This window comes from Scophthalmus maximus, chromosome 21, assembly GCF_022379125.1.
Source record: "Scophthalmus maximus strain ysfricsl-2021 chromosome 21, ASM2237912v1, whole genome shotgun sequence".
Taxonomy (NCBI): domain Eukaryota; kingdom Metazoa; phylum Chordata; class Actinopteri; order Pleuronectiformes; family Scophthalmidae; genus Scophthalmus; species Scophthalmus maximus.
Genome location: NC_061535.1, coordinates 11,790,554 through 11,814,002, shown reverse-complemented (window position 1 = coordinate 11,814,002; position 23,449 = coordinate 11,790,554). Strand labels below are relative to the sequence as shown.

At 45.2% G+C, this 23,449-nt stretch overlaps 1 protein-coding gene across 4 annotated transcripts in view; it reads left to right on the top strand.

Annotated features, from left to right (window-relative positions):
* arhgef4 (Rho guanine nucleotide exchange factor (GEF) 4) overlaps nt 1–23,449 on the top strand; it is a 71,088-nt gene that overhangs the window by 25,849 nt on the left and 21,790 nt on the right. For 2 of the 4 annotated variants that reach the window (XM_035619328.2, XM_035619329.2), the window contains 3 exons: nt 2,244–6,857; nt 7,858–8,121; nt 8,477–8,606. In XM_035619328.2, the coding sequence (XP_035475221.2) occupies nt 2,244–6,857; nt 7,858–8,121; nt 8,477–8,606 (5,008 nt within the window). Of the gene's footprint in view, nt 1–2,243; nt 6,858–7,857; nt 8,122–8,476; nt 8,607–10,117; nt 10,814–23,449 lie in introns of those variants that run through there. The other 2 variants (XM_047329864.1, XM_035619333.2) reach the window with 2 other exon arrangements.

Sequence of the window (23,449 nt, the reverse complement as noted above, 5' to 3'; positions counted from 1 at the left end):
CTGATGAGGACAAGATGTGAAATATGGTTGAAGTATTTACATAGTTTATGTTAAATTCAGATTTGATCTGTAATTTGATGTGCTGAGTTGCAGGATTTGACTGACATGTGGGTGCCTGGGAATTAGAAAACCAAGGGATTAAATAAAGGCCATATCCTCTCCACTTCATTAAATTTCCAGACAGCAGTGGCATCAGAGAGAAGAACCATCAACACTGGGTTATGTTAAGTACGTGGAGAAGATACATTTATACATATATGGGTGTTTTGTCGGTGTTTTTCGGATTCAAACAGCACAGTAGAGAATTTCAAATCATGAAACGACGCCTAAATAAAAAAGTTGTAAGTGCAGACTTCCCCTGCAAGGTACAGAATAACAACACGGACCATGTGCGTGCTTGGATAACCGTGGCGACGAGTCGGAGTGTTGCGCCTCGATCAACCGCTCCACTGTGTGGTGGGAAGGGAGCTCTGCTAAGCCTTTAAGCTTCTTTTGGACACTCAACTCTAATTAATTAGCAGAAAATAACACGGCCACTCTGTGAATGCGGAGCATGTCTGGATTAACCATCTTTCTTTTCTTTTGGTGGTGCCTGTCGGGCGGAGGGGAGGGGGGATAAGGAAATGGTGGATCTATACATTTATCTGTTATATGAACCAAAACTAGAATTTTTCTAAAATCACAGTGGTCATGTTTTACCAGGTGTCCTCATTATGAACGTTGATATTTCTTGAAATGGGTACATGGTTCATTTTCATTTATTCCTTTATAATGTAATAACAGACAGAAATAACACATTTATTTTGAAAAGATCATAACTATCACTGTAACAACCATTGGATCATCGCTGATAACTTGTTTAGAGTAACAGCCCAATTGAAACCATATCCTTAATTTGTTTAAATTTATACATGGAACTGGCACTTTGACGGACAACCGAAATCACTGAGTTCTTTGTGGAAACCATGCTCCTGTAGCTGCATAAGCATGGAGCCGTTTGTTCCCTAATGTGATTTAGGCTGCATTAAGGTGACTTGTCCTTGAGCTGTCTTGTCATGCACCCTGCACTGCCCTAAAGTTGTAGCGCTGTATTTATAGCAGCTCTTCTTAGTGTCTTTCCTTGTTATTAAGACACAGGGAGATCAGTGTGTACAGTACCTGCCGTCTTGACGCTGGATTAAAACCCTGCAGGCGCCGTAGAAGCACCACGTCTTTAACATGCGGAGTAAAGGAAAGTTCTGCGTTTCTCCGTGCGTACAGTTACCTTTCTGTGAGGCTTTATGTATAGGCCAGACACTGCAGGTGGACAAAGGAAGGGGTGGATCTGTAATTTAAGACTCTTCGCCAGCATGATTGGCGATCATGGAAGATAAACACGACGGAGACAAAGGAAGGAGAGTGCAGCGGGAAGCCATGGGCACGTTGTTGTACCGGGAGAGAGGAGACCTGGGGAAGTGTGTGTGAACTGCGCGGTGATGTGTGTGAGCGTATGCGTGAGAGACGCCATGGGAGCGTTGCTGAGCTGGTTTGCCGCTCGCCTCTGTTCTCTGGTGCTGGATACAGCTGATTCATTGAGGCGATGGGGAGTAAGTAAAACTGTGGGTGGGAGGACAACATGTTGCTTGAGATCATGACGTTTTTTTTCAATGTTCAGAAACAGTTTTGTTTGATGCATACAACAAATTCTAAGGTTAAAAATGAAAAATAATCCATGATACAGTATATCCCCTTGTTTAATCTGTTTTGTCAAACCACTTGTGCTGCAAATTCTTGGTTGCAACTAACTATGTTGTTACTCTACTCCAGGTCTCTGTATGAGACGATATGATTCAAAGCACAGAGTTGTAATAACATGCACAAAGAGTAGTGTCAAGTGGGATGCCAAGATGCTTACATTAGCAGGCGAGGTTAACTGGAATAAGAACTCACAAGAATAAATTTCAAATGGAAGTTTTAGAAGCCTTGTGTCAATTATCTTGACACAAGCTGGTAAACTACATACATACAACCAGAACTGAATATTGTTGTGTCTAAAGAAATATTTGACTTATTTATCTGGTTTACCGGCTGTGAGTGTTGAAATCAATGCTTTAAAACATATTGCTTTACATATTTCTCCTTTTGAACTCCATCAGTTGCTGTATGAGGATCAGCTTAAAGGTCCTTTCTCGAATTTTGCTAAATTCACTGTAATTATTGGACTGATTTCCATTTCACCTTCCTCCTCTTTACTGTCTCCACAGCCGCAGGAAGCCCTCGAAGACTCACCCCGCTTGTCTGAAGGCTTAGGCTTAGAAGAGGGGGATTTGGGTGCAGACTCCTTGGAATGGTGCGAGAGTGGCATAGGAGGCGGCGACACGTCGGACGAGTATTTTGACTCTCGCTCATGGCACAGCGACACCCTGTCAGATTTAACTCCGGACGGGGAGGACTGTCTGGTCGCCCTGCTCGGACTGGAGGAATCCTTCGATGGTCATCAAGCGACGGGAGGCTGCTTCCGCACTGGACAGAGTAAAGTGCGGAGGAGAGAGTTGGTGAAGGACAGCCACCGAGACGCCGCACAGACTTATGTTGGACAAACCAGTTGCCGCAGAGGGAAAAGCCCAGAGAACCATCTAGTCCCCAACGATCCCTTAAAGCTCAGCACCAGAGACCTGAGCTCTTTTGAGACCCGACTCCCGGCGATTAAAGAGAAATTAAGACTCGACTTGCACCGACAACACTCCAGTTTACAGACTGCTCGCACAGAAACTCAACTCAAGGGCTCCACGGAGACGCACAGTTTACATGCACACATCCAACACAGTAAAAAGGTAAATACTCCGACAGACGCTCAGGAAGTGTGGCTGCTTGGACAGCCCGAAGAAAGCAATCCCAACAGACTGAATATATCAACAGAGGCCGAAAAATGCAGGACACATACAGACACGACAGAGGGCAAGATTGTGGAGACACAACAACAAAAAACATTAGAAATCTGCAATGTTCAGGATTTCGATAATCCTGAACTGCTCAGTACTTGTGTTGTAGAGACAGACCCAAGTTTAAATAGATGCAACGGTGACTTTATTGATAGACGTCACAGACGGAGAGAGCATTTAGAACATCAGGGTATAATCTGCGAAGTCCGAGACAAAAGGGGCTCGTGTAAGACTGTGGGGACATATTGTAATCCAACACATCACAAATTAGAGACTAATTGTAGCAAAAACATAAATATAGCAGACTCGCAATTTGCCGATGTAGTAAATGCACAACATATTGACAGTATTCGCACACCAGCACACTCCAAGTGTGAGATTGAACACACAGACTCTCGGTTAATTACAGAAAATTCTGTAGCAAGTCCGGACATCACAGAAGCACAGGGCACAAACACAAGTGGTGTATCGAATAACACAAATTCCAAACTCAGAGACACACATGATACACGAATCGGTGTATCGGCACACAAGGTAGACTCTGGCTGTTCACGAACTCCGTGTGAGGAGAGCCCCAGCAGAGGACTGTCAGAGATCCACCCCCAGGTTTGTAATGGTGTAACCACACCCTGCGATAAGGCAAAGGTGTCCGCCGTCTGCATCCAGGCGGAGCAGCGCGGGCGTGTCGGAACCGTTGCGGAGGGGACTGTACCACCAGGGACTGTAAATGAAATCGGTTCCTCCATTACGTTTTCCACAGAGACTAGAGCCTGTTTTCCGTTGGATACCTGCGCTACTGAGGTTTCTAAAGTAGCCTCACCTGTCCTGCTGGGAGACTCAGACAGGGCGGAGCTCACAGGGAGGGAACTAGATCAAAAACAACCTCAGAGGTTACACCTATGGCAGGGTTCAGGTCACACCAAAGGTTTAACCCCTAATGAATTGGATCAGAGGGATGCTACGGTAGAAAAACCTTTTAATTGGCAGCTCCATTCAGTGGACAGACTTTTGACGAAGGCTCGGTCAGGCTCTATAGAACCTGGGCCGGACTCGACTCAAATCCAGCCCGACTCTGGTGTGGAGTCAGAGGAATGCCTGCCCTCTCACACATTTTCGAATAATTTTCTGTTTTTATCTGGCAACCGAGAGGCAGAGGAGACCTCCCCTCTGTTATCAGAGACGTTTAGAGGAGGATGGGGGAGGGTAGGATCACCCTGCTCTCTTCTCAAGGAATGGGAGGGGGAGGACAGTTATGTCTATCTTGACCAGGAACAAACAGTGGAAGCAGCGAGTCAAGTTAGTCTCTCACAGTCAAAACTCGGCAAAACAGATCTTTCTGAACACAGTGAGCTGAGAGTTATCCCAGAGGCTATTGCCAGTGATCGTGAAGCCCACTTCTTTTCTCAGCATCTGCCTAGTACGATAGGAGAAACATCAACACACCCTGCTGCTTCTTGTGAATCCATTCAGGACAGTAGCAGAGAAAACCCAGTCGTAGTCCAAAAGGCAATTTCACAGACGAGCACAAAAGGCACTGTCGGCACAGTTTCCAGTCCAGGTCAAGTTCAGCTGGATCTGAAGATTCCCGAACCTCACTGTAGCCTGAAGACCTCTCTTTCTTTTCTCTCCGACTCTAACAATAACACCAAGGCCAGTACAAAGGGGGCTCAAAGAGGGGAGGGTGTGGGTTGTTTCTCAGGGAGAGCCTATAGCAACAACGACGTTAATGACAAAACAAGTCCACTGGTTGAGCCATCAAGAAAAGTGACCGTTGACTTTTTGGAAGAGGTAGACAAGTCCCGGGATGAGGTGTCTTCACCGGACCACAGATGGCACTGGAGCAGTGAGGACTCGGGATCTGTGCAAGGGAAAGACATTGATAGCCACTTAAATTTAAGCCTGGTTCATGCCGAGGAGCGAGAAAGACTAAAGACAGAGAACGTAAGTGAGGATGACACAGTTTTAAAAAGGCTAAAGCTGTCTGCTAACTCAGAAAGAAACAAAGGCCTTAGGCAATTAAGTTCAGAAGTGGACAGTGAGTTTGAAAAAGACGAGCCATCAGGGGATCACAGCTTACGTAATACAGGAAGATGCAGTTTACCTGAATCATTGGACGAACATACACTGCTTGAGGAGTACAGAGGACAGACACAGGTGAGCTTGCCAGCTCCCCAGCAGGAGGGAAAGGCAGGGAGATATTCGCACCCCGACGTAAGCCTCAACCTGCTCGCCGTCAGAAGTTTAGAGCCAATTTGGGAGGCTGAGCGTTTGCTGGAAAACTGTGGCACAACAGTGGACAATTTGAAAGTAGAAACAGAGGAAGAATATGAGACAATGAGGCCCGCTGAGGAAGTGAGGCATATTGTCAACCTTTCAGGCGACATCTCCATCCCCACCGGTCCACAACACCAGGCTGAGCAAAAAGAAAAATCCCTAACCACTGCTGAGTCGGAGCCTGAAGTGAACACAGCTGCGCATGTCCTGCGCAGTAGTAACGAAACACACTGTAGACCTATGACCGTGGCCTATGATGCCGTGTGCTACACCTCTGCAAGCAGCAACTGCAATGAGTTGGAGGATACGCACTTTGCCACTTCGGACAGAAACGCCAATCTTGACAAAGTGATCAAGAGAAGAAAAACAAAAGGCAGCCAGGTGGGAAATAGAGGCTCTTCATTTTCTGTCTTTGCTAAAATGCCTTCTTTCAGGAAGGCTAAGGGCTCAAAGAGCGTCACAAGTGAAGATGTACCTCAGGAGACATCAGACAGAGGATGTGACGACATTATGTCCGACCAAGTGCCAAGAAAGGACAACTCGGATGATGAGGTTTTTGTCAGAGGCGGCGACATCCTCAACCGAACAGTCCACCAAGGTCTGTCCTCGGTGGCTTACGACATGGAAGAAGAGGACTGTGGATCCTTCCCGTCTACTTCCCACACTCCCCATTTCCGTCATCTAGTCAGCGAAGGGAGTTGTCAGGTGGGTAATGGAGGGTCAAGGCCAGACGACCCCCTTCTCAGGCAAGTCGAGTCACCTATCGGGCAAACCTACAAGAGGAGCAAGAGCAACGACAGTCTGAACATTCGTATGCGCTTTGCACAAGCGCACAAGTCTCTCTCCAGTCTGTTCGAGTCCCGCTCAATGGATAAGGAGAACGAGGAGCAGGTCTCCGTGGGCATCGATTTGGATTCTGGTAAAGCTAAACAGTCCTGGAGGAAGCTAAAAAAGTCCAAGGAGACCGAGCTGCTGAAAAGAACTCTTTCGGTGCCAGATGGGGAATGTAGCAGCTCTCCTTCTGGGCAGGACCTTGGACACTTCATCTCCTCTCCGCTCCTGGACAGGCTCAGCAATCCAGGGTCACCGACCTCCCTCAGAGCCCTTCGCCACACAGATCCCATTTCCAAACGGGGAGTTCCACAAGGGACTGGAAAAGAGAACCCCCATGGGTGCAAATCTGAGGGCCAGAGAAGAAAGGGTTTACCGAACACTTTAACTGGCCTAGCTCCATTTTCTGATGACTCTGCAGTCCCACATACCTTCTTCAGCCCTGTTTTACCTTTGAGCCCCAGTTCACTAGCCAGCCTTACTCAACAGCCTTCTCATTCCTGGACACGGTCCTACACACTTCCTAGTGAGGGCTTTACTGAAAGCCCGCTGCGGCCAATGAGCCCTAAACCCAACAGCCCAAGGCCCGCGGCTCAACGCAAACATTTCCGCTACCCTCACTCGTCAAGGGCCAGCTCTGGGGGTCCTATTCTTCTGAGTCAGTCGGTCAGCGTGGAAGGACTGACGGACCCCCCTGAAAGACCCAAGACTCTGAAACCATCGACTAGCCCTCTAGGTGTCAGCCTCAGCCTTCTGGATACAGCCGAGCACAGAACAGACAGCCAGTCACACATCAGCCTGTACGCCATTGGCTTCATCAGTGAATTAGAGGTAAGAAGAAATCCGATTTTTGTAAAAGAAACGTGCAACTATCATCTTAATCATGAATACAAATGTTTTACCGGGATCACATTTCTAATTTCACATTATTTCTGTTTAAATGTTTATATCAGCGATGTCCCAGTCCGCTGGGAAAAGTGTTTCATTCCCACCTCCAACTTACACACACTCAACCGATTGGAAAAGAAAAACCGTGTTGATGTGTGTTTAAGGGTGGTTGTCTGTGTGTCCGTCAGTGTCTGGGTTTGAACAGAGAACAAGCCTCCTCTTTCTTTGTAACAGCATTGTCAACTATTTCTCCCTCTCAACCTCCAGCAGTGTGGTAGACAGGCTGCCATCCTCATATCTCCACACCAGTTCCTACAATACAGTAGTCCTGCTATACACAGCCAGAACAGGATAACTTAAGGACTGTCCCCCCCTTGTGGATTGCAGCCCACATGGCACAAAATAGAATATGCCTTTAAAGCAGCTTGCTTTGAAAAAAACTTCTTTAACTTTTACGTTTTTCGTTCTCCTTTTGTCCAGTTTCATAACCAATGGCCTGACTCACTAATAATGATATATAACAATAACCATATACAATAACCCATATTCTTTACAATGTTACAAACTGCTTAACAAGAAAGAATGGTACTTATTAAATCAGCCTGCTACTGCAAAAACTGTTATACTTGAGACTGGATGCTAAAGCTTTGGACGTCTCAGAGTTCCCCAAACTTAGTGACATCTCCACATCATTATAGATAATAAGAAGAATTCCACGGAGGAAGTGTGTGGCGCATACACTGCATATTGGAGGGGGAGTCATTTGACAGCTTTTTAGATTATTTAAAATGTTAAGACTTCATGCTTGTCATGTTTTCAAAGTTGCACTCACAACCTATAGCCACAGCTGTGCACTATACCGAGGTGCGACTCAAAGGGAGTAGAGAGTTGGGATAGAAAAGTTGACTGACCGTGACTAACTAGTTAACTGTGCACTCAAAAGGACACGCAAAACAATGGCCGACCCGCCGGTCAGTCCCGAACAAGAAAGCTGTTGGAGGTGGAGGGCGAAGGGAAGAAGGCCTCTATGGTTCTCGGCAGGCTGAGGAGTGGCTGCTGGGTGGATGTGGGCCGGGACAGAGGTGGGCGAAACTGTTCCGACGACCTCTGGATCGAAGAGCGAAAGAAATACAAACGCAAACTGGCCAGAGCCGTCAGAGGGAGCCTCGGCCAGCTCAACACACTGATATGTGAAGACGTGGACAAAGTAAGATGTGGTCGCATTGACGTGATCTGCCGAAAAACAAAGATCCAAACTTTTGGAAGTCTTTGTGGTTCTCGTTTTCTTCCTCCTCTGCCTTGCCTCTTGGTGTCTGGTTTTCCTGGACAGTCTGTTTCTCTCTGGTGGCTTCTGACCGTTTTTTCTTGGATCTGAAGCTTGCGCATTTCTGTCCCTCACTTGACTTTCTTTTTAACACATGACCTAATCTTTTTTCTCTCTTCTGCTTTTTAATCCATGCATGCCCATTCATGTCTTTTCTCTGCGCGTCACTACCTGTTCGTGTCCCGTTCATCATTAGCAGACAAATGAAGGGTGAACCAACCGTCTTCCGTTCCCGCAGGTTGATGATGGAGTCACCTCAGCGTCCGTCAAGGCTTTCAGGGGTATGCCGCTCAAAGCCCACTCCTTCTCGCAGAGCACTCCCATCGGACTTGACTGCCTGGGCTGGAGAAGACGCATCTCCTACAACTGTAAGTAGTCTTTTTTTCTTTTCTTTATTCTGCACACCCTTACTCTCCCCTTTCTTTTCCTTATTCAGCCAGTGATTTTTGATTCAACACTGGATGTTAATAAATTGGAACCTGTGACATTCTGGACACCAGAGGTTCTGGACACTGAGAACTTCAGGCGAAGCAATACTTGTTGCACATGTTTTCGATTTGGGTTTGTCGTGCGTTTCCCTTGATGTTTGCGCTTCCGCTCTTGTTTCTGCTTAGTCCTTAAGGGGCCGTACATTGAAGCTGCAGATTGTCTCTGCTTTTTGTAGTTGGCATATCACAGTAGTAACTGTGCAGCGTCATTATTTATTTTTAGAGGCAACTTATTGACATTTCCAGTTGAGGTTGGCACTAACACAGAAGCACTGCAGTTCCTTATTCAACCTGTCGGCGGCAGTAAGTTCTCACTGAAAAGTGTCCCTCCTGTCATACAGATTCATACACACAGATATTAACAGAGCATCAGATTCTATAGGGAAATAAATTTCACTTTCACTTTGCTCTCCTGAAAACTCCTGAATCCAGATCCTGTCGAGCTTCGCCAGATCGAAGGGGATCTTCAGTTCTGTCCAAAGATGTTCCATAAGGTTTAAGTCTCAGCTTTGGCCCTATTGAACCCCCCCTGACCCCCCCTGACCCCCCCTCCCCCACTTTTATTTTGCCTAGTTACTCAGCTTGGCTGGGCGCACAAGGAGATGTTCTGTTGGTTCCAAATACTTTTCCATTTCACAATTATTGAGGCCATTGTGCTCCTGTCAAAGTTGTTTGGTACTGTAGCATCACTGTTACATCACTACCCAGCTTGTGTTTGCCGGCAGGCAGGAACCCTCATTTAGAGAGGTGTCGATTCAACGTCACGTCGGTTGTCAAGGCTGCAGTTTGCACAGTTGTTGAATTGTCGACCACATTTTGAATAATGACAGTAGAATAAATAAATACTAGACAGCTTTAGCTTGGTGATCCAAGAAAGTCCCAGAAAATGTCCGGAGCAACATTTGCGGATATTTGCGTTCTCAAACACACGCAATTTATAAATGTAGACGCCTCCCCAGACTTTAAATTGGGACTTTTAATTATTTTCTGATAACGACACAAACATTGAATCAGCTGATGAGTAAAATAATTGAAAATGAAAATAATAATTAGTTGCAGGTGTTTATTTAGCTTCTCTTCTCAACAGTCCACGTGACATCACCGTTCAGTGTGGTCAGAGGTGTAATAGAGCTGCATTGTCCATTAATTTTATCTGGAAATCTGCTCTGTACAGTCACCAGATGATTTGAAAACCAATGTGTGTGTGTGTGTGTGTTTGTGTGTGTGTTATAGTGAAAAAGGGTGGTGGAGGGGAGGGTGGCCTGAGGGAGGAGGGAAGGCTTGTTCTTCCCAGTCTCCACCTTAATGGATCGTGCACCATTAGTGAGCTGTGCACACTGTCGCTAGCAGGCAAATGACATGGTCGAGCTGCAGCAATCCCCCCTGAAGGACCCCCACTGATGTCAACCGAGAGAGAGAGAGGGAGAGAGGGAGAGGGAGAGGGAGATTGACTGTGCGAGTTAATGTGAGCAAATGAAGCGCTGTGCAAATGGGTAGAGACCCAGAGAAGCCGAAGCAGAGAGGGAGGAGGCAGGAGCTGTGTGAGAAGCGATCCAGAGCCGAGAGATGACGGGAGGAGAGCGGCGCTGTTACAGCTCCCCGGTTCTGTGCATGGGAGGAGGAAGCGGCAAGTTGACAGCTGAAGCTTACCTCAGCGAATAGTGCAGCAGATATCAGCCAGGAGGCCACCACCTCCTCCTCCTCTTCCTCCTCCTCCTCCTCCTCTGCATTCTCTCCCTGCCTGAGGAATAAACCACCTGCTCAGCCGCTTCGCTCTCCTCTACATTTGCCCCCTTTACTTCTTCGCTGTCCACCCAGATCGGAGATGCGCACCCAGCAGGGCTCGGAGGGGGGCGTGCCCCTGCCCGGGGGCAGCTGTGGCAGCAGCGGCAGCTTAGGGCTGTCGCCGGGCTCCGACTCAGACGGAGGGAGCCCGACAGCCGGAGTGGTGGACAGCATGGTGGACGGAGGTCTCGGGGTGGGCGGATGCATGGGTGGCGGAGGCGGAGGAGGAAGTAGCTTAGGCGGCACTCTGAGGGGGGTCCTGTCTCGTTATTGGAGCTTGGAGAGTCTTCACTCCACCACAGGTAAGTGCCCCTGCTCACATATAATGCAGGTTTTTGCTGAGCCGCCCTCGAAACCCCTGCGTTTCAAATACGTACGGTCGTTTCGGAAGCTTGAAAGTTCACCGACCACACGTGCACACTGACGGCAGATTGACACAGTGACATGCGGTTAATGAGTTCTTCAGGGTTGGATATGGATTGGATATGCATGTGTGTGTGTGTGTGTGTGTGTGTGTGTGTGTGTGTGTGTGTGTGTGTGTGTGTGTGTGTGTGTGTGTGTGTGTGTGTGTGTGTGTGTGTGTGTGTGTGTGTGTGTGTGTGTGTGTGTGTGTGTGTGTGTGTGTGTGTGTGTGTGTGTGTGTGTGTGTGTGTGTGTGTGTGTGTGTGTGTGTGTTTATGCACGCGTGTGTCAGGCCAGCCGGTCAGCTGACACCCGCTGACGAGGGAAGGTGCCGTGTTGATGTGTTTTGGGTGGGCTGGTTGCTAGTCGTGCAGAAACAGCTGGAAAATATCGTCAGCTTCGCCGTTCGCTGCTCAGATTCTTATGCTGCGTATGTGCAGGCTTGGTTTTCAGGAATCTCACTGACCATCCTCAGCTCTCAGAGATGTAGGGCCGGGTATCATGATTTTATTTTTATATGTATTCAGAGCTGCAACAGTTAATCGATTAGTAGTCGACTACTAAATGAATCGCCAAATATTTGGATAATGGTTTAATTGGTTCAACATTCTCTGATTTACATTTTTAGCTATATGACAATAAAATAAATATCTTTGGTGTATGGATTAAAACAAAACATCGTCTTGAGGGTTTTGGGAAACAAGATTTTCCCAATTTTATGACATTTTATGAACCAAACAACAAATCAATTAATCGAGAAAATAATCGTCAGTTAGTTGCAGCCCTAATATTTTTTTCTTTCCAATTAGTGCTAGGGATTTTTATGTGTGTGTATGTTTGTCTGTTTGCTTATTTCAGGCATTTTTCCCCCCATTGTTTGAAAGTGACTGCACAGAGATGACAGGAGAAAAAGCAATGACATGTCATATCATATCATGTTTTTCCCGTCAGTTAGATTCCATGTGATCAGTGTAGGGAAAAAAAGATTTTAACTTCAGACGACTTAACCCAGAGCTGACTTCCCTTGAATCCATCGAAATAAATATATCCATCTCTTCATTGAATGCTTGGTCATATTTTTCGCTTTTCAGGTTGGCTAGCGTGAAGAGAATAATGATCTGTTGTTGTTATGTCCTCATTATGTCTGTACAGTAGGTGAATGTAAATATAGAATTCACTCTGGGCCAGAGTTGGTGAGTGCGTTGCTGTTCTGGCTCATAAAGCAAACGAGTTTCTACGCTGAGCTCGCTGCTCTTTTCAACTTCTGAACAACTGTATCATTGGTTTTATTGTTGCCGTTTAAAACAATAATGGCACTTAAACAGTCCCCTTAAGAAACCACATTTGAAATCCGGTAGATCTGTGGTTTTCTTTGGATCTGGAACAAAATGTACACACGCATAAATATTAGTCCCCAAAAATGCCTCTCGTTTTTTGACATCAGGTCCATGAATTATTCCCTGGGAAGTCAGTGAAAATTTTCAAAAATTCCCTGATCGCTCCTCAGTCCGGATCCGTGCCAAACTTGAATGTGTTCTCTCTTGGCTCGTGTCCCATCCTTCCACCTATGTTTCGTGGAAACCCGTTCAGTAGTTTTTGGGGTAATCCATCTGACAAACAAAGGAACGGACAGGGATGAAAACATTAACCTCCTTGGCGGAGATGGCGATTTTTAGAGGGAATGTAACGGTCAATCAGCTGTTTAATGGGGGCGTCTCCATTCTGGATCTTTTGGCTCGTTATGCAGTAGTTCACTGACACTATGGTGAATGTTTTAGTTTGTAAATGGAGACATAGTATGTACGTGATCTATCCCTGTGACTTCAATGAGAAGCAGTCAATTTAAAGAACTTTAGTCAAGACGCTTCAGGGTATAGAAGCTATGAAATGTTTGAAGAATAAGTGGGCGTGGGTCGTAGTGAGCGAATTTGTAATAAGAGATAAACAATGCAATGCTGTAGTGGTTGTACAATGAGAAAGAAGCACATAACAATGTGTATATGCAATCAACCCCCCTGACAACTTGTCTGTCTGAAGATATGTATTCGCTTTAATCCCTTGTGTTTATTGTAGTGTCTCTCTTCTCGCGTCTTGCTCTCGCTCGCCCTACCTGTCAGCCTGTTTTTCCGTTGCCGTCGTCATGTGACTGTTTTCACTGCAGCACTCTGATGAAGGACCAGGCCGAATAAAAGGGAAATCGTCCATCGTTCAGCTGTGAAACGCTAAGCTGGCAGCAGAAGCAGCAAAAAAAAAAAGAAACAGACACATTAGCTCATACAAATGTGGCATTCGGCCACGATCGGCCTTGATGAAATGGCATCGCATTAGTTTTATCATGGCTCCCAATTGTTGTTTTCGTCGTCGTCGTTGCGGCTTTGTCAGTCAAGGATCTCTCTCTGTGTGTGTGTGTGTGTGTGTGTGTGTGTGTGTGTGTGTGTGTGTGTGTGTGTGTGTGTGTGTGTGTGTGTGTGTGTGTGTGTGTGTGTGTGTGTGTGTGTGTGTGTGTGTGTGTGTGTGTGTGTGTGTGTGTGTGTGTGTGTGTGTGTGTGTGTGTGTGTGTGTGTGTGTGAAGCTCTAGTCTTCCACTTGTTAAAGATGGAGTGTGTAGTTTTCCGAGAGGAGGGGGAGGTGAGGTGAAGACGTACAGTGCAGTGGGAGGAGGGTTGAATATAGCGCTGCATATTCCCTTTGGAACATTAGCAAGTGTTAAAAAATATATATATAGCAAGTGTTTGTTCAGTCAGAGGTGGAGGAACAGGCATATGTGTTGGCAAGCTGTTGTTTACACACGTACTGTACGTCAGTAGCTGTAATGAAATCTGTGTTGCCACATTTTTTTTTTTGAGCTGCTACGGTCTCTCATTCTCTCACTCACAATCTGTTCCAGTCATGACTGTCCTCGTCATTTCACAACATCGACTGGTCAAAGGTGCTTTTGGTTTATGCAACTGCTTTAATGCCTTCAACGATGACTCTGCTGTGTCAGGACTGGAGCGAAGACGGTGATGTAGCGTGACGTTACAGGCAGCGTTAACCCTCGGGGTGACGAGGTCAGAGTGGATGGCTGGGATTACACAGGGCGTCTGACATCAGTGACTACGTGTCATCTGTCATATGACCATAGATCATAGACTGTATATAAAAATGGACCGGGTTAGGAAATTGAAGCCAATGCAGAAGCAGCTCAAACCGGTATTCTCTGGAATCACCAGCAGAGGGCGACTCACTGGTTGCAAAAAGAAGTCTATGAGAAAATGACTCTACTTCTCACTTGATTTATAACGTCAGTGAACATTTTCCTGAGATTATTGTCTCTAGATATTGTCTTTGTTTCAAGTCTTTGTCAATACAGCATGATTTTGTAAATGATGGTTCAATTTAGAGTAAAGTACACGATAAAGCCCCGTGAGCACTGGAGCGTGGATACAGCGGGATTGACAGCTCGTTCCATCCAATCGGTGCATGGTTGCAGGTGTAGGTGGACGTGCAGTGGATGAACTTTCAGTCAGGCCAAACTTTTGCAAGTAGGATTTTGCTGAGTCATTGACCTAATAATATTAACAGTAGTCATGGAAGTCTAGTTTACTATTGTGTTCAACTGAACTATAATTTCATCTGAAAACAGTGAGAAGCAGCCCAGTACAGCATCAGTAGACGGTGAGTACCATGACGTATCCTTCTGGGGGATTATTACTGATGTTTTAGTTCTGTATCATATCACAGGTGGCTGTGGCTCGGGAGGCGGAGCGGGTCGTCCACTACCCAGAAGTTCAGTGGTGTCAATCCCTGGCTCCTCCACGCCGCTTGTCAAAGTTTCCTCGGGCAACATACTCAACCCTTAATTGCCGCTGACGGCTGCTCCATCTTCCATGAATGATGTGATAGGAAAAGTGAAGCGCTGTATGAATGTGTGTAGTGGTACAGTAAAGCCCTTTGAGTGGTTGTTAAGACTTTAAAAGCTCTATATATAAATGCAACCCATATACTTTACATCTTTTTTTTAAATCTACAACTGGTAAAATTAAAATCACATCTCTGTGGCAAAGATGTGAATTTACTATGAGAAATAGTTGAATCACTTTTGTTTTACATCCATCAGAGTGATTCATGAACTCCGGCACTGGGACATTTGGGGTTTGTGCAGAGCAACACGAGAGTTGAGAGGCTGTGGTGTTTTTTTGCCCTTGATAGATCGGAGAGGGAGTAGAAAGGGCGGTTTGCATTTGAGATTTCAACTGATGGAGATTAGAAGAGAACTTTAATCTGATTTGCATTGGGAGATTGTTTTTTTTCTTCTTCCTTTTGGAAGGAGCTGGCGCAAAAAGGAAACGTCTCTCCATTATTACCGCTGGCAAAGTGACGGGGGATGTCTGTGTCCTGCGTCTTGACACTGAGCTCCTGTGACAGATATAAACACACACACACACACACACACACACACTCACTCACTCACTCACTCACTCACTCACTCACTCACTCACTCACTCACTCACTCACTCACTCACTCACTCATTCACTCATGTGCCTTAAAAACACCATATCGATGCTTGGAAGGTTCTCCCATGCATCGCACAAAACTTGCCATAGTTCTTCTATGGATTCTGTCTCTGTGGCGACATCCTCTCTAGTACGTTTTAGTTTTAAAACACATCACTAGTTGCCAGGAATATGGCAACTTCCATGGAGCCCTCTGTCAATATCTTGTAGTAGTTTTTATTCATCATTATTTTTTCCTAAAGGATCCTGTTTTATCCAAAGCCTTCCTCTTGTACGGCCATTGTTTACAGTCACGGCCTAATGAGCTACAGTCACTTTCAGATACAGTATGTGGACAAAAGTGTGTGGACAACCTGGATATACAGCATGTGGACAAAAGTGTGTGGACAACCTGGATATACAGCATGTGGACAAAAGCCAGAGCATTGATTTTTTTTTTGTCCAGCACTGATATTAGATACATCCTCACTCTCTGTCTTTGTTCTACCAGCTTCACATGGGGCAAAAAAAACAAACCAGCAACAGATCCAGTGTAAAAATGTCCTCATACTTTTGGTCGTATAGTGTGAGTATATTTCTATTCCCATCCTCGAGTCGGTTTCCTTGCTTCTTGTTAGAATTCGTTGTCATCCATTTGCCATCATACAGCATGACACAGCTCTCTCTCCCAGCGATGGTGCATCCTGTCCCCTGCAGGGTTTTTGTCATAATGCCTGACTCAAAACCACCACCACCGCTCATGTCACTTCCTCCTCTGGCTCTCGGTGCCACACGATCCGCATAATAATAATAGAAAAAACTGTCAAATGATGCCACGGAGGTCATGTATGTGAACACGTCCGTGACTGGCGCGTGCTTGTGTTACCAGTGTGAATTAAAGCGAGGCCAGCTGGCAACTGTGCAGCACACTGGGACACACACACACACACACACACACACACACACACACACACACACACACACACACACACACACACACAGTCAACTGTCCGCATCCGTGTGGCGAGAAACAGCAAGGGGAGGAGGGAAAGATGTCTGAAAGCATCCATCACAAAAAAAAAAAAAAAAGGAGGCGCAGGGCTCTCTGGGAAATAGGTCGCTGCCGAACACTGATTCAGCCTGGAGGCATCGTCGTGTTCTACCTCTGCTGAAGTAACTCAGCCGTGATGGGACAGTGGAAACAAAGAGCCGCGCTGTAGCCACGAACTTCCTCCGTTTTTCTTCTCTTCGCCACGTTGACATCTAACCCATTACTGAAACTTCAGCGGCGCTCTGAGTTAGTAGGACGAGACCAAAGTAAAACTTCTCAGTATCACTCAGACGCCATCGGGGAGAAAAAACGTTCCCCTGGGTTATTGTCCTTTTGCCGTGGTTGCCATGGTCACGCTGGCATTGCATCAACTTGATAAAAGTTCAAGCCGTCAACTCGGCAGCAAATTGCCAAGCGTGCACACGAGTGCGATCACCTGCTGCCATCATGTTTGTGTCGGGGACAACGGAGATGCTGGCAGCAACTGTATGATGTCTTCTAACCATAACCCAAACATTGGATGGAAGAACATCAAGCAAAAACATGGTTTGGTAGTTTATTCATTATGTTAGATCTTTTTGTTTTCACCAAAAATGAACTTAAAAAAAATAAAAAATTCAAAATACATGACAGGAATCAGAACACAGATTTGATTAGAAGAATTTAAATCCAATATAATAATAATAATCTCAAAGCTGCTGGTTGTGAAAATGAATCGGTCTGATTCTCCAGTGTTTCCGCCTTCTCAGCCTGTAATGTCATATGGGATTCAAAAGGATTCAGGTTGGATAACATCCTGTCGGACCTCAGCCCTGGTCAGGTTTGACACAGAGAATCACTCTAAAGACCTTTGAGAATTCATATTGCACAACAACGTTCCTTCCCGTTTTCTGACGACGATCAATAAAAAAAAACGTCGGTGGATGTCCCTGCCGCGAACCAGCGGTGTCAAAACGGAGGGACAGTCTAAAGTGCCCGGGATCAATGAACTCTACTTAATAGGGTTGTTGTCTCCGAACGGCCCATTACGTCATGTCGGACGAGCGAGGTGCGCTCCATAAAGAGAGGGGGGAGGCTGTGGTGGCTGGTGTTCAGCGGGAAATGATGTCATGTACGGTAGCAGTTGAGGTGAGAGGTTGTTTTTTCTCCAAAAATCAATAGTGTCCTGTGAATTATCTCTCAGTGATGATAAATTGAACAGGCAAATTAAAACTGAAATTATCAGTGTTTGGCTTCATAATTGTGAGTACATTTTGTGAGTCATTTAATAATTTCCATTATTTATGAATGATAATATTTTCTTCTTGTTTCTGCCCCCTTCTGTTTTATGTAAGTACATTTTGACGACACTTGTACTCTGTAGTGTCCATGGGTTGCATGTTTAATTGGCTTTGCTGTAATGGAAGGTGACTTGTTTTCGCCCCTCTCTGGTTGGTTGGTTGATTTGTTGTTTTTTTTCAGTAGGATTACACAGAAAACTACAAAAAATAGATTTCTAGGAAACTTGGTGAGATGATGGGACAACGACCAAGAAAGAAACCATAACATTTTAGGATTTAAATTTTTTTTTTTTTAACATTGGAAGATAGGGTGTTTTTTTTTTTCTTTGTTGTTTTTTAAAACATTTTCTTTAGTTTCTCAGGGAATAATTCATGGATCTTGCTCAGGCATATTTATTATTTCAGTGGGACTGTTGACTGTCCCATTGTTGGCTGTCCCAGTGACCATTGGGCCTTGGTGGAGGGATACACTCTGTGCCATTATAAGTTTTAAAACTGGTACACTCATTTTAGAAAGCAGTATTCCACCATGTAACAAATATCTAGTACAGTGTCTGTAAAGGAGTTATTTAAGTCGGACTCATACAAATTTTGAAAATGGATTAATGATCAGTTATTAAACGGTGTCGCCCGCTGTGGCAAATCAAACGCATGCAAAATCGTCTCCAAGGAACACTGACATCTGTGTTCCTTGCTAAAAAAAGACATGTTTATAGTCAGTTGACAAATCCCTCCATCATCCACAGCAAGTCTGACTCTTGATCGTCAGAAACAAAGGAGGAAGCAGAGGGATAGAGCAGATGCCCCCCCAGGGGGGGATCTGTACAGTGTCAGTGGAGGCTCGCTAAATGGAAGCGAAAAAAGTATTTCATTATTTACGACATTAGTTATCAAAAGGAGATCTCATGGAATAGTCTAAATATGTGTGATCTGGATAAAGAAGTACAGTCATTTGGGGGATTTTTTCTTTTACTTTTCCCCCAAAATTTCCACGAGTCACAAACTAATAAAGGCCTGAGCACAGAGCTTTTTTATGTGTTTGGTGCAGTTATGTCAGACAACAAAATTAGGGCCTTTGCTCTGCACTCGCAGTAGTTGATATTGTAACCATGACGATGAAGGCCTCCTGACTCTCACAAAATAGTAATTTTAACACAAACCGCAGTCGTTCCCTAAAACCTAACGAACTCTATTTTGAAGCCTTCACAATTAAGCTATTATACAGAGGAAGGATGACGGGAGGTGGATTTTTTGTTTTAGTCCAATGTTTATCCATCTGACAACTACATTATTTGAGAATTATTTTGTATTTATCCATAGTTTTTTTTTTAACCCTTTTGTTCTTGATATTAATTAATTGTTTGCCTAATTGTTTCCCAAAGCCCCAGACTCCTTCTCTTCTAAATATTTGAAGCCTTGTTGTTCAGTCTGAAGACAGAAGGCAGACAGACTCTGAGAATGTCTGCTATGTTAGATAAGATCCTGGTCCTGTCAGACTTTAGAAGAGTCACACCTTAAGCTGCTGAGCCTCTCCTCGGCGAGCCAGGAGTCACTGACATTTCGAAGGAGTGACTATATCTGGCAGTAGTTAGTTTGTCTAATCGGTCGGTTATCAGTGTGGCCCTTGCGTTGTTTTGTGCGGCTTGATGCCACGACGTTGATAAGTCTGGCTTGACGATGTTTCGTGTCCAAATGTGGACGAGACTAATTTCACACACCAGCTTCAGGTTGTGTGTGTGATGGGGGCGCCGACTGCTCCTCATCCTGTCAGCGGCTTCCTCTGTGGCTCTGGTTGAGATTACTCCCATGATGTCATGGTGGAGCCTGGGCTTCGTCCAAATCACTCTGTCAGTTCACCCAGTCACTGCTTCCTGTGTAATAGACACTTAATAAGTCAGGAGTGAGCAGTAAAACGAGACTTCAGACACACACAGCTTTTTATATAATGTAATCGCTCATGATTCTTTTTGCATCCAAAATGCAGAGAGTGCATTGCGGGATTGTCATCAGAGAGCGATGTACATGTACACGATGTACAGAACACAACTTTGATTACAAAAAAAACTACTCTTAACATTTTTACATGAAAGACATTAGATTTTTATGATTCTATAATAGTGAACTCGTGACCTATTTAATACATGAACTAATATTTCACATAAATCAACATACCTCATATTACACAGCATTTTATACACTTATTATTATATAATTATTATAAATACATGTGCAAAGGAAACTTTCACGTATGCATTTTTGGAAGTCATGTTCATTAATAGAGAATTGAACAGAATAACTCCTTTTATTATGTTCATTTTAGTGGCCCAGTGATTAAAACGGTCATAAACTCTTCAAACTGCATAAACTGTAACAGCTGCATAAGTACTTTTTTTGTCATACACCCTCATCATTGCCCTTTTCAGATATGGGGTACATGAAATGTCTTATTTCTTATGTCGACTTTTATAAGGCTGGCTGCTGTAAGGAGGAGGAAGACTTTTTATCTGCATCACTGACTGTTTTAGTTTGGTGGTTACGAGATTAATGGGAGTTGTCTCTTCTTTTAGTAATAGCAGTGATTTTAATATATATTTGAGTTTAAAAGTCAAAGGTTTCTCTGTCTTTCTTTCTACTGCACGTTTCAACCTGTGCTGCTGCTGCTGCTGCTCCTCCTCATCAATGTGGCGTCATTCAATTCAGACCCGTGTTCTGGAGAAAGTGGTACAGAAATATTACCGCTAGCAGCAGCAAGATTGATGTCACGATGACTTCGATGTCAACTTAAGTGTTGCGTGTTTGAAAGCATCCCCCCCACATTTCCTGTCTTTATCTCTACTGTCACCATCACATGAAGGCAAATTATCCTTAAATACGTTTTTATTTTTAAATAAGGAGAACATGAATGATACAGAGAGGTTGTGCGAGTGTCCTTTGTGCTCACCGTGGTCATTAATTAAGGCCTCATCATCGTCGCAGCTCCGACCGGCTCTGTAATGAGTCATTGTGGGAAAACAACAGAGGCCGACGTGTTTGAAAAGCCCACAAGCCACCGCTTTAAAACAATCCTGAAATAAGAGCTTATTATAGTTTCTTCCTCTTGTCCTTCACTTTTCCCATCCCCCCCTTTCACTCCTTTTATCCTTCCCACCCAATTCTCTGATGATAATAATGCAAGGTGCGCTGCAGCAGCAGGGGGAGGATGAGGAGGAGGAAAGTTGAGTTTCTGTTTCTTTACAGACCAACGAAAAGGGGAGGTGTGTGTGTGTGTGTGTGTGTGTGTGTGTGTGTGTGTGTGTGTGTGTGTGTGTGTGTGTGTGTGTGTGTGTGTGTGTGTGTGTGTGTGTGTGTGTGTGTGTGTGTGTGTGTGTGTGTGTGTGTGTGTGTGTGTGTGTGTGTGTGTGTGTGTGACATCCCATCTATTGACAGAAGCGTGTTTGTGGCCTTGTACTGTTTACATCGTTATTACATATACGTGCCCATGTACGGCTGTAAACACAGAACGGGAGCCTAGCACTTCCTCGCACACACTCTACTCCACACCTCCCCCTCCTTCCATTACTCCCCCCTTTTGTTTCACTTGGTCCGAGCCTGGAAGTCGTCCTCAGAGAAGATCAGTCACGTCCTCACTCCTCATCTGTCGTGTGTGTGTGTGTGTGTGTGTGTGTGTGTGTGTGTGTGTGTGTGTGTGTGTGTGTGTGTGTGTGTGTGTGTGTGTGTGTGTGTGTGTGTGTGTGTGTGTGTGTGTGTGTGTGTGTGTGTGTGTGTGTGTGTGTGTGTGTGTGTGTGTGTGTGTGTGGAGCAGTGAAGGATGGAAATGTTGCCCTTGTTCTCTGTGGGAGGATGTGACCAGTGTATCAGTGTTGCTTCATGATGGACACGTTGTAGTTGGTGCCACCTGATGACACTTCAGAGGTCTTTGCACCTGGACGAGGAGAAAAATGTGGAATTCCTTTTGGAAAAAAAAGTTACTGCTTCCTCTGCAAACGTGTACATCTAATTGATTACGCAATTACTGAATGCATGCTGGACTTCATCCTCCTTATTTGTTTTTAGAAGTCAGATGGTCCAGAATTTTTCATACAATTTACTATTTTCCGTTTAACGTAATATTGATTGTACAACAGGAAATCAGGAAACTTATTTTCAGCACAATAGCCAGCCATTCTATGAACTAAAATAATATGTAATGACATTAATTGCGACTGTAGTTTTATTTTGACTGCAAAAGCAAAGATGAACGGATCGATCATCGTCAGCTGATGTGAACGTCGCTCATCGGTTGCCATGACATCAGCTCCGGGAGAGAATTAAACATTAATGTACCACTTAAAGTCCGACCTCAACAGGATGGATGTGAAAAGAGCAGCGCTGTAATTTGGCCCCATAGTCAGCATCTACCCCCCCGAGAAGTTTCTACCAGACGATTATGAATTGGCAAACGTTCCAACCCATTATTTCAGATTAGATATGATCCTGTTATAGAAATATGAAGTAGCATTTTAGTTTATTTATTTCCGTGTGACGCAGGTTCTTCAGGATCAGGAAGTGAATCTACCTGCTCACCCAACCTGGCAACGCTCAGGACGACATCGCGTGGCAACACAAAATGACCCCAATAACAAGAAATACCTCAATATCTAACCGCACACTTAAAAAGACCGGGTTTCCAGTTGGTTTCCAGTTGAAATATAAGTGAATAAGTCTATTGTGCTACAAATGAGCCGAGACACTGATGTGGGTCACAGGATTGATGCAGGTTGGAGCAGAGGGCGATGCTCCTGATCGGCCAAGTAATACTCAACAGGTTGTGACCTAGATGACTGCAGGAGCCGCAGGTCACGTTGAGAGGTGAGGGATGCTAAACGAGGCCAGCGTAGACACGGAACTATTGAAAAGATTAACGCGTCTCATCACGCAGTGTTTTTAAGGTTTTAATGTCATACACCGGCTGTAATTAATCCTCTCCGTTAATCCCAGTCAGTGAGAATATGAGCACACACACACCAGCGGAGAGGTTAATCTGAGCGAGGGGGGGGGGTGAAATCCTCTCCGCTCAGATAACTCGGACAGTTGTTGTCACCAGGTCTGAAATTCTCGACCTGTCACACGCTCCGCTCGTCCACGTCATTATCCTCAGTCTGCTGGTTTTACCCGTTTTCCTTTAGGCGCAGTCAGTCACAGACAATTATGCTTCATCTCTGTCTATTAAAAAAAACCCAGCTGGGATGTGGACACCAGCGGGCAAGAATATGCAGCTTTAACGACAAAATAAAATGGGTGAAAGTGTGGGGCAGTGCATTTTATTAGCAGAGTGATAACTATGTTTTTGTCCTCACCCGAATGTTCTTGTCCTCCCCTGGCTGTCGATGAGCGCTCATCAAATTGCCTCTTGGACGACACTGCACTTCCCAGGGTCCCCGGCAACACACCTTGACATCAGTCGAGTGAGCTGTTGTCAAGAGATGTTGACAGGCAAAGTGCAACACATCCAGATTCCGATCACGTCTCCCAACCTCCGCAGCCACGACTTCTTCCAAATCGGCGCCCTTTTCATTCCAAACCTTTCGTTTGCACAAAGCAGGTATGTTCAATACTGGGTCGGATGATTCGGGGCCCTGGGGGGTAGGCGGCGGGTTAAAGGGTCGTCCCTGTTTCCCACCAGTCCCCTGCGCCCCAGCTACTTTGAAGGGGTCTCCCACCTCCCCCCACTTGGGGAGGACAACTTGTCT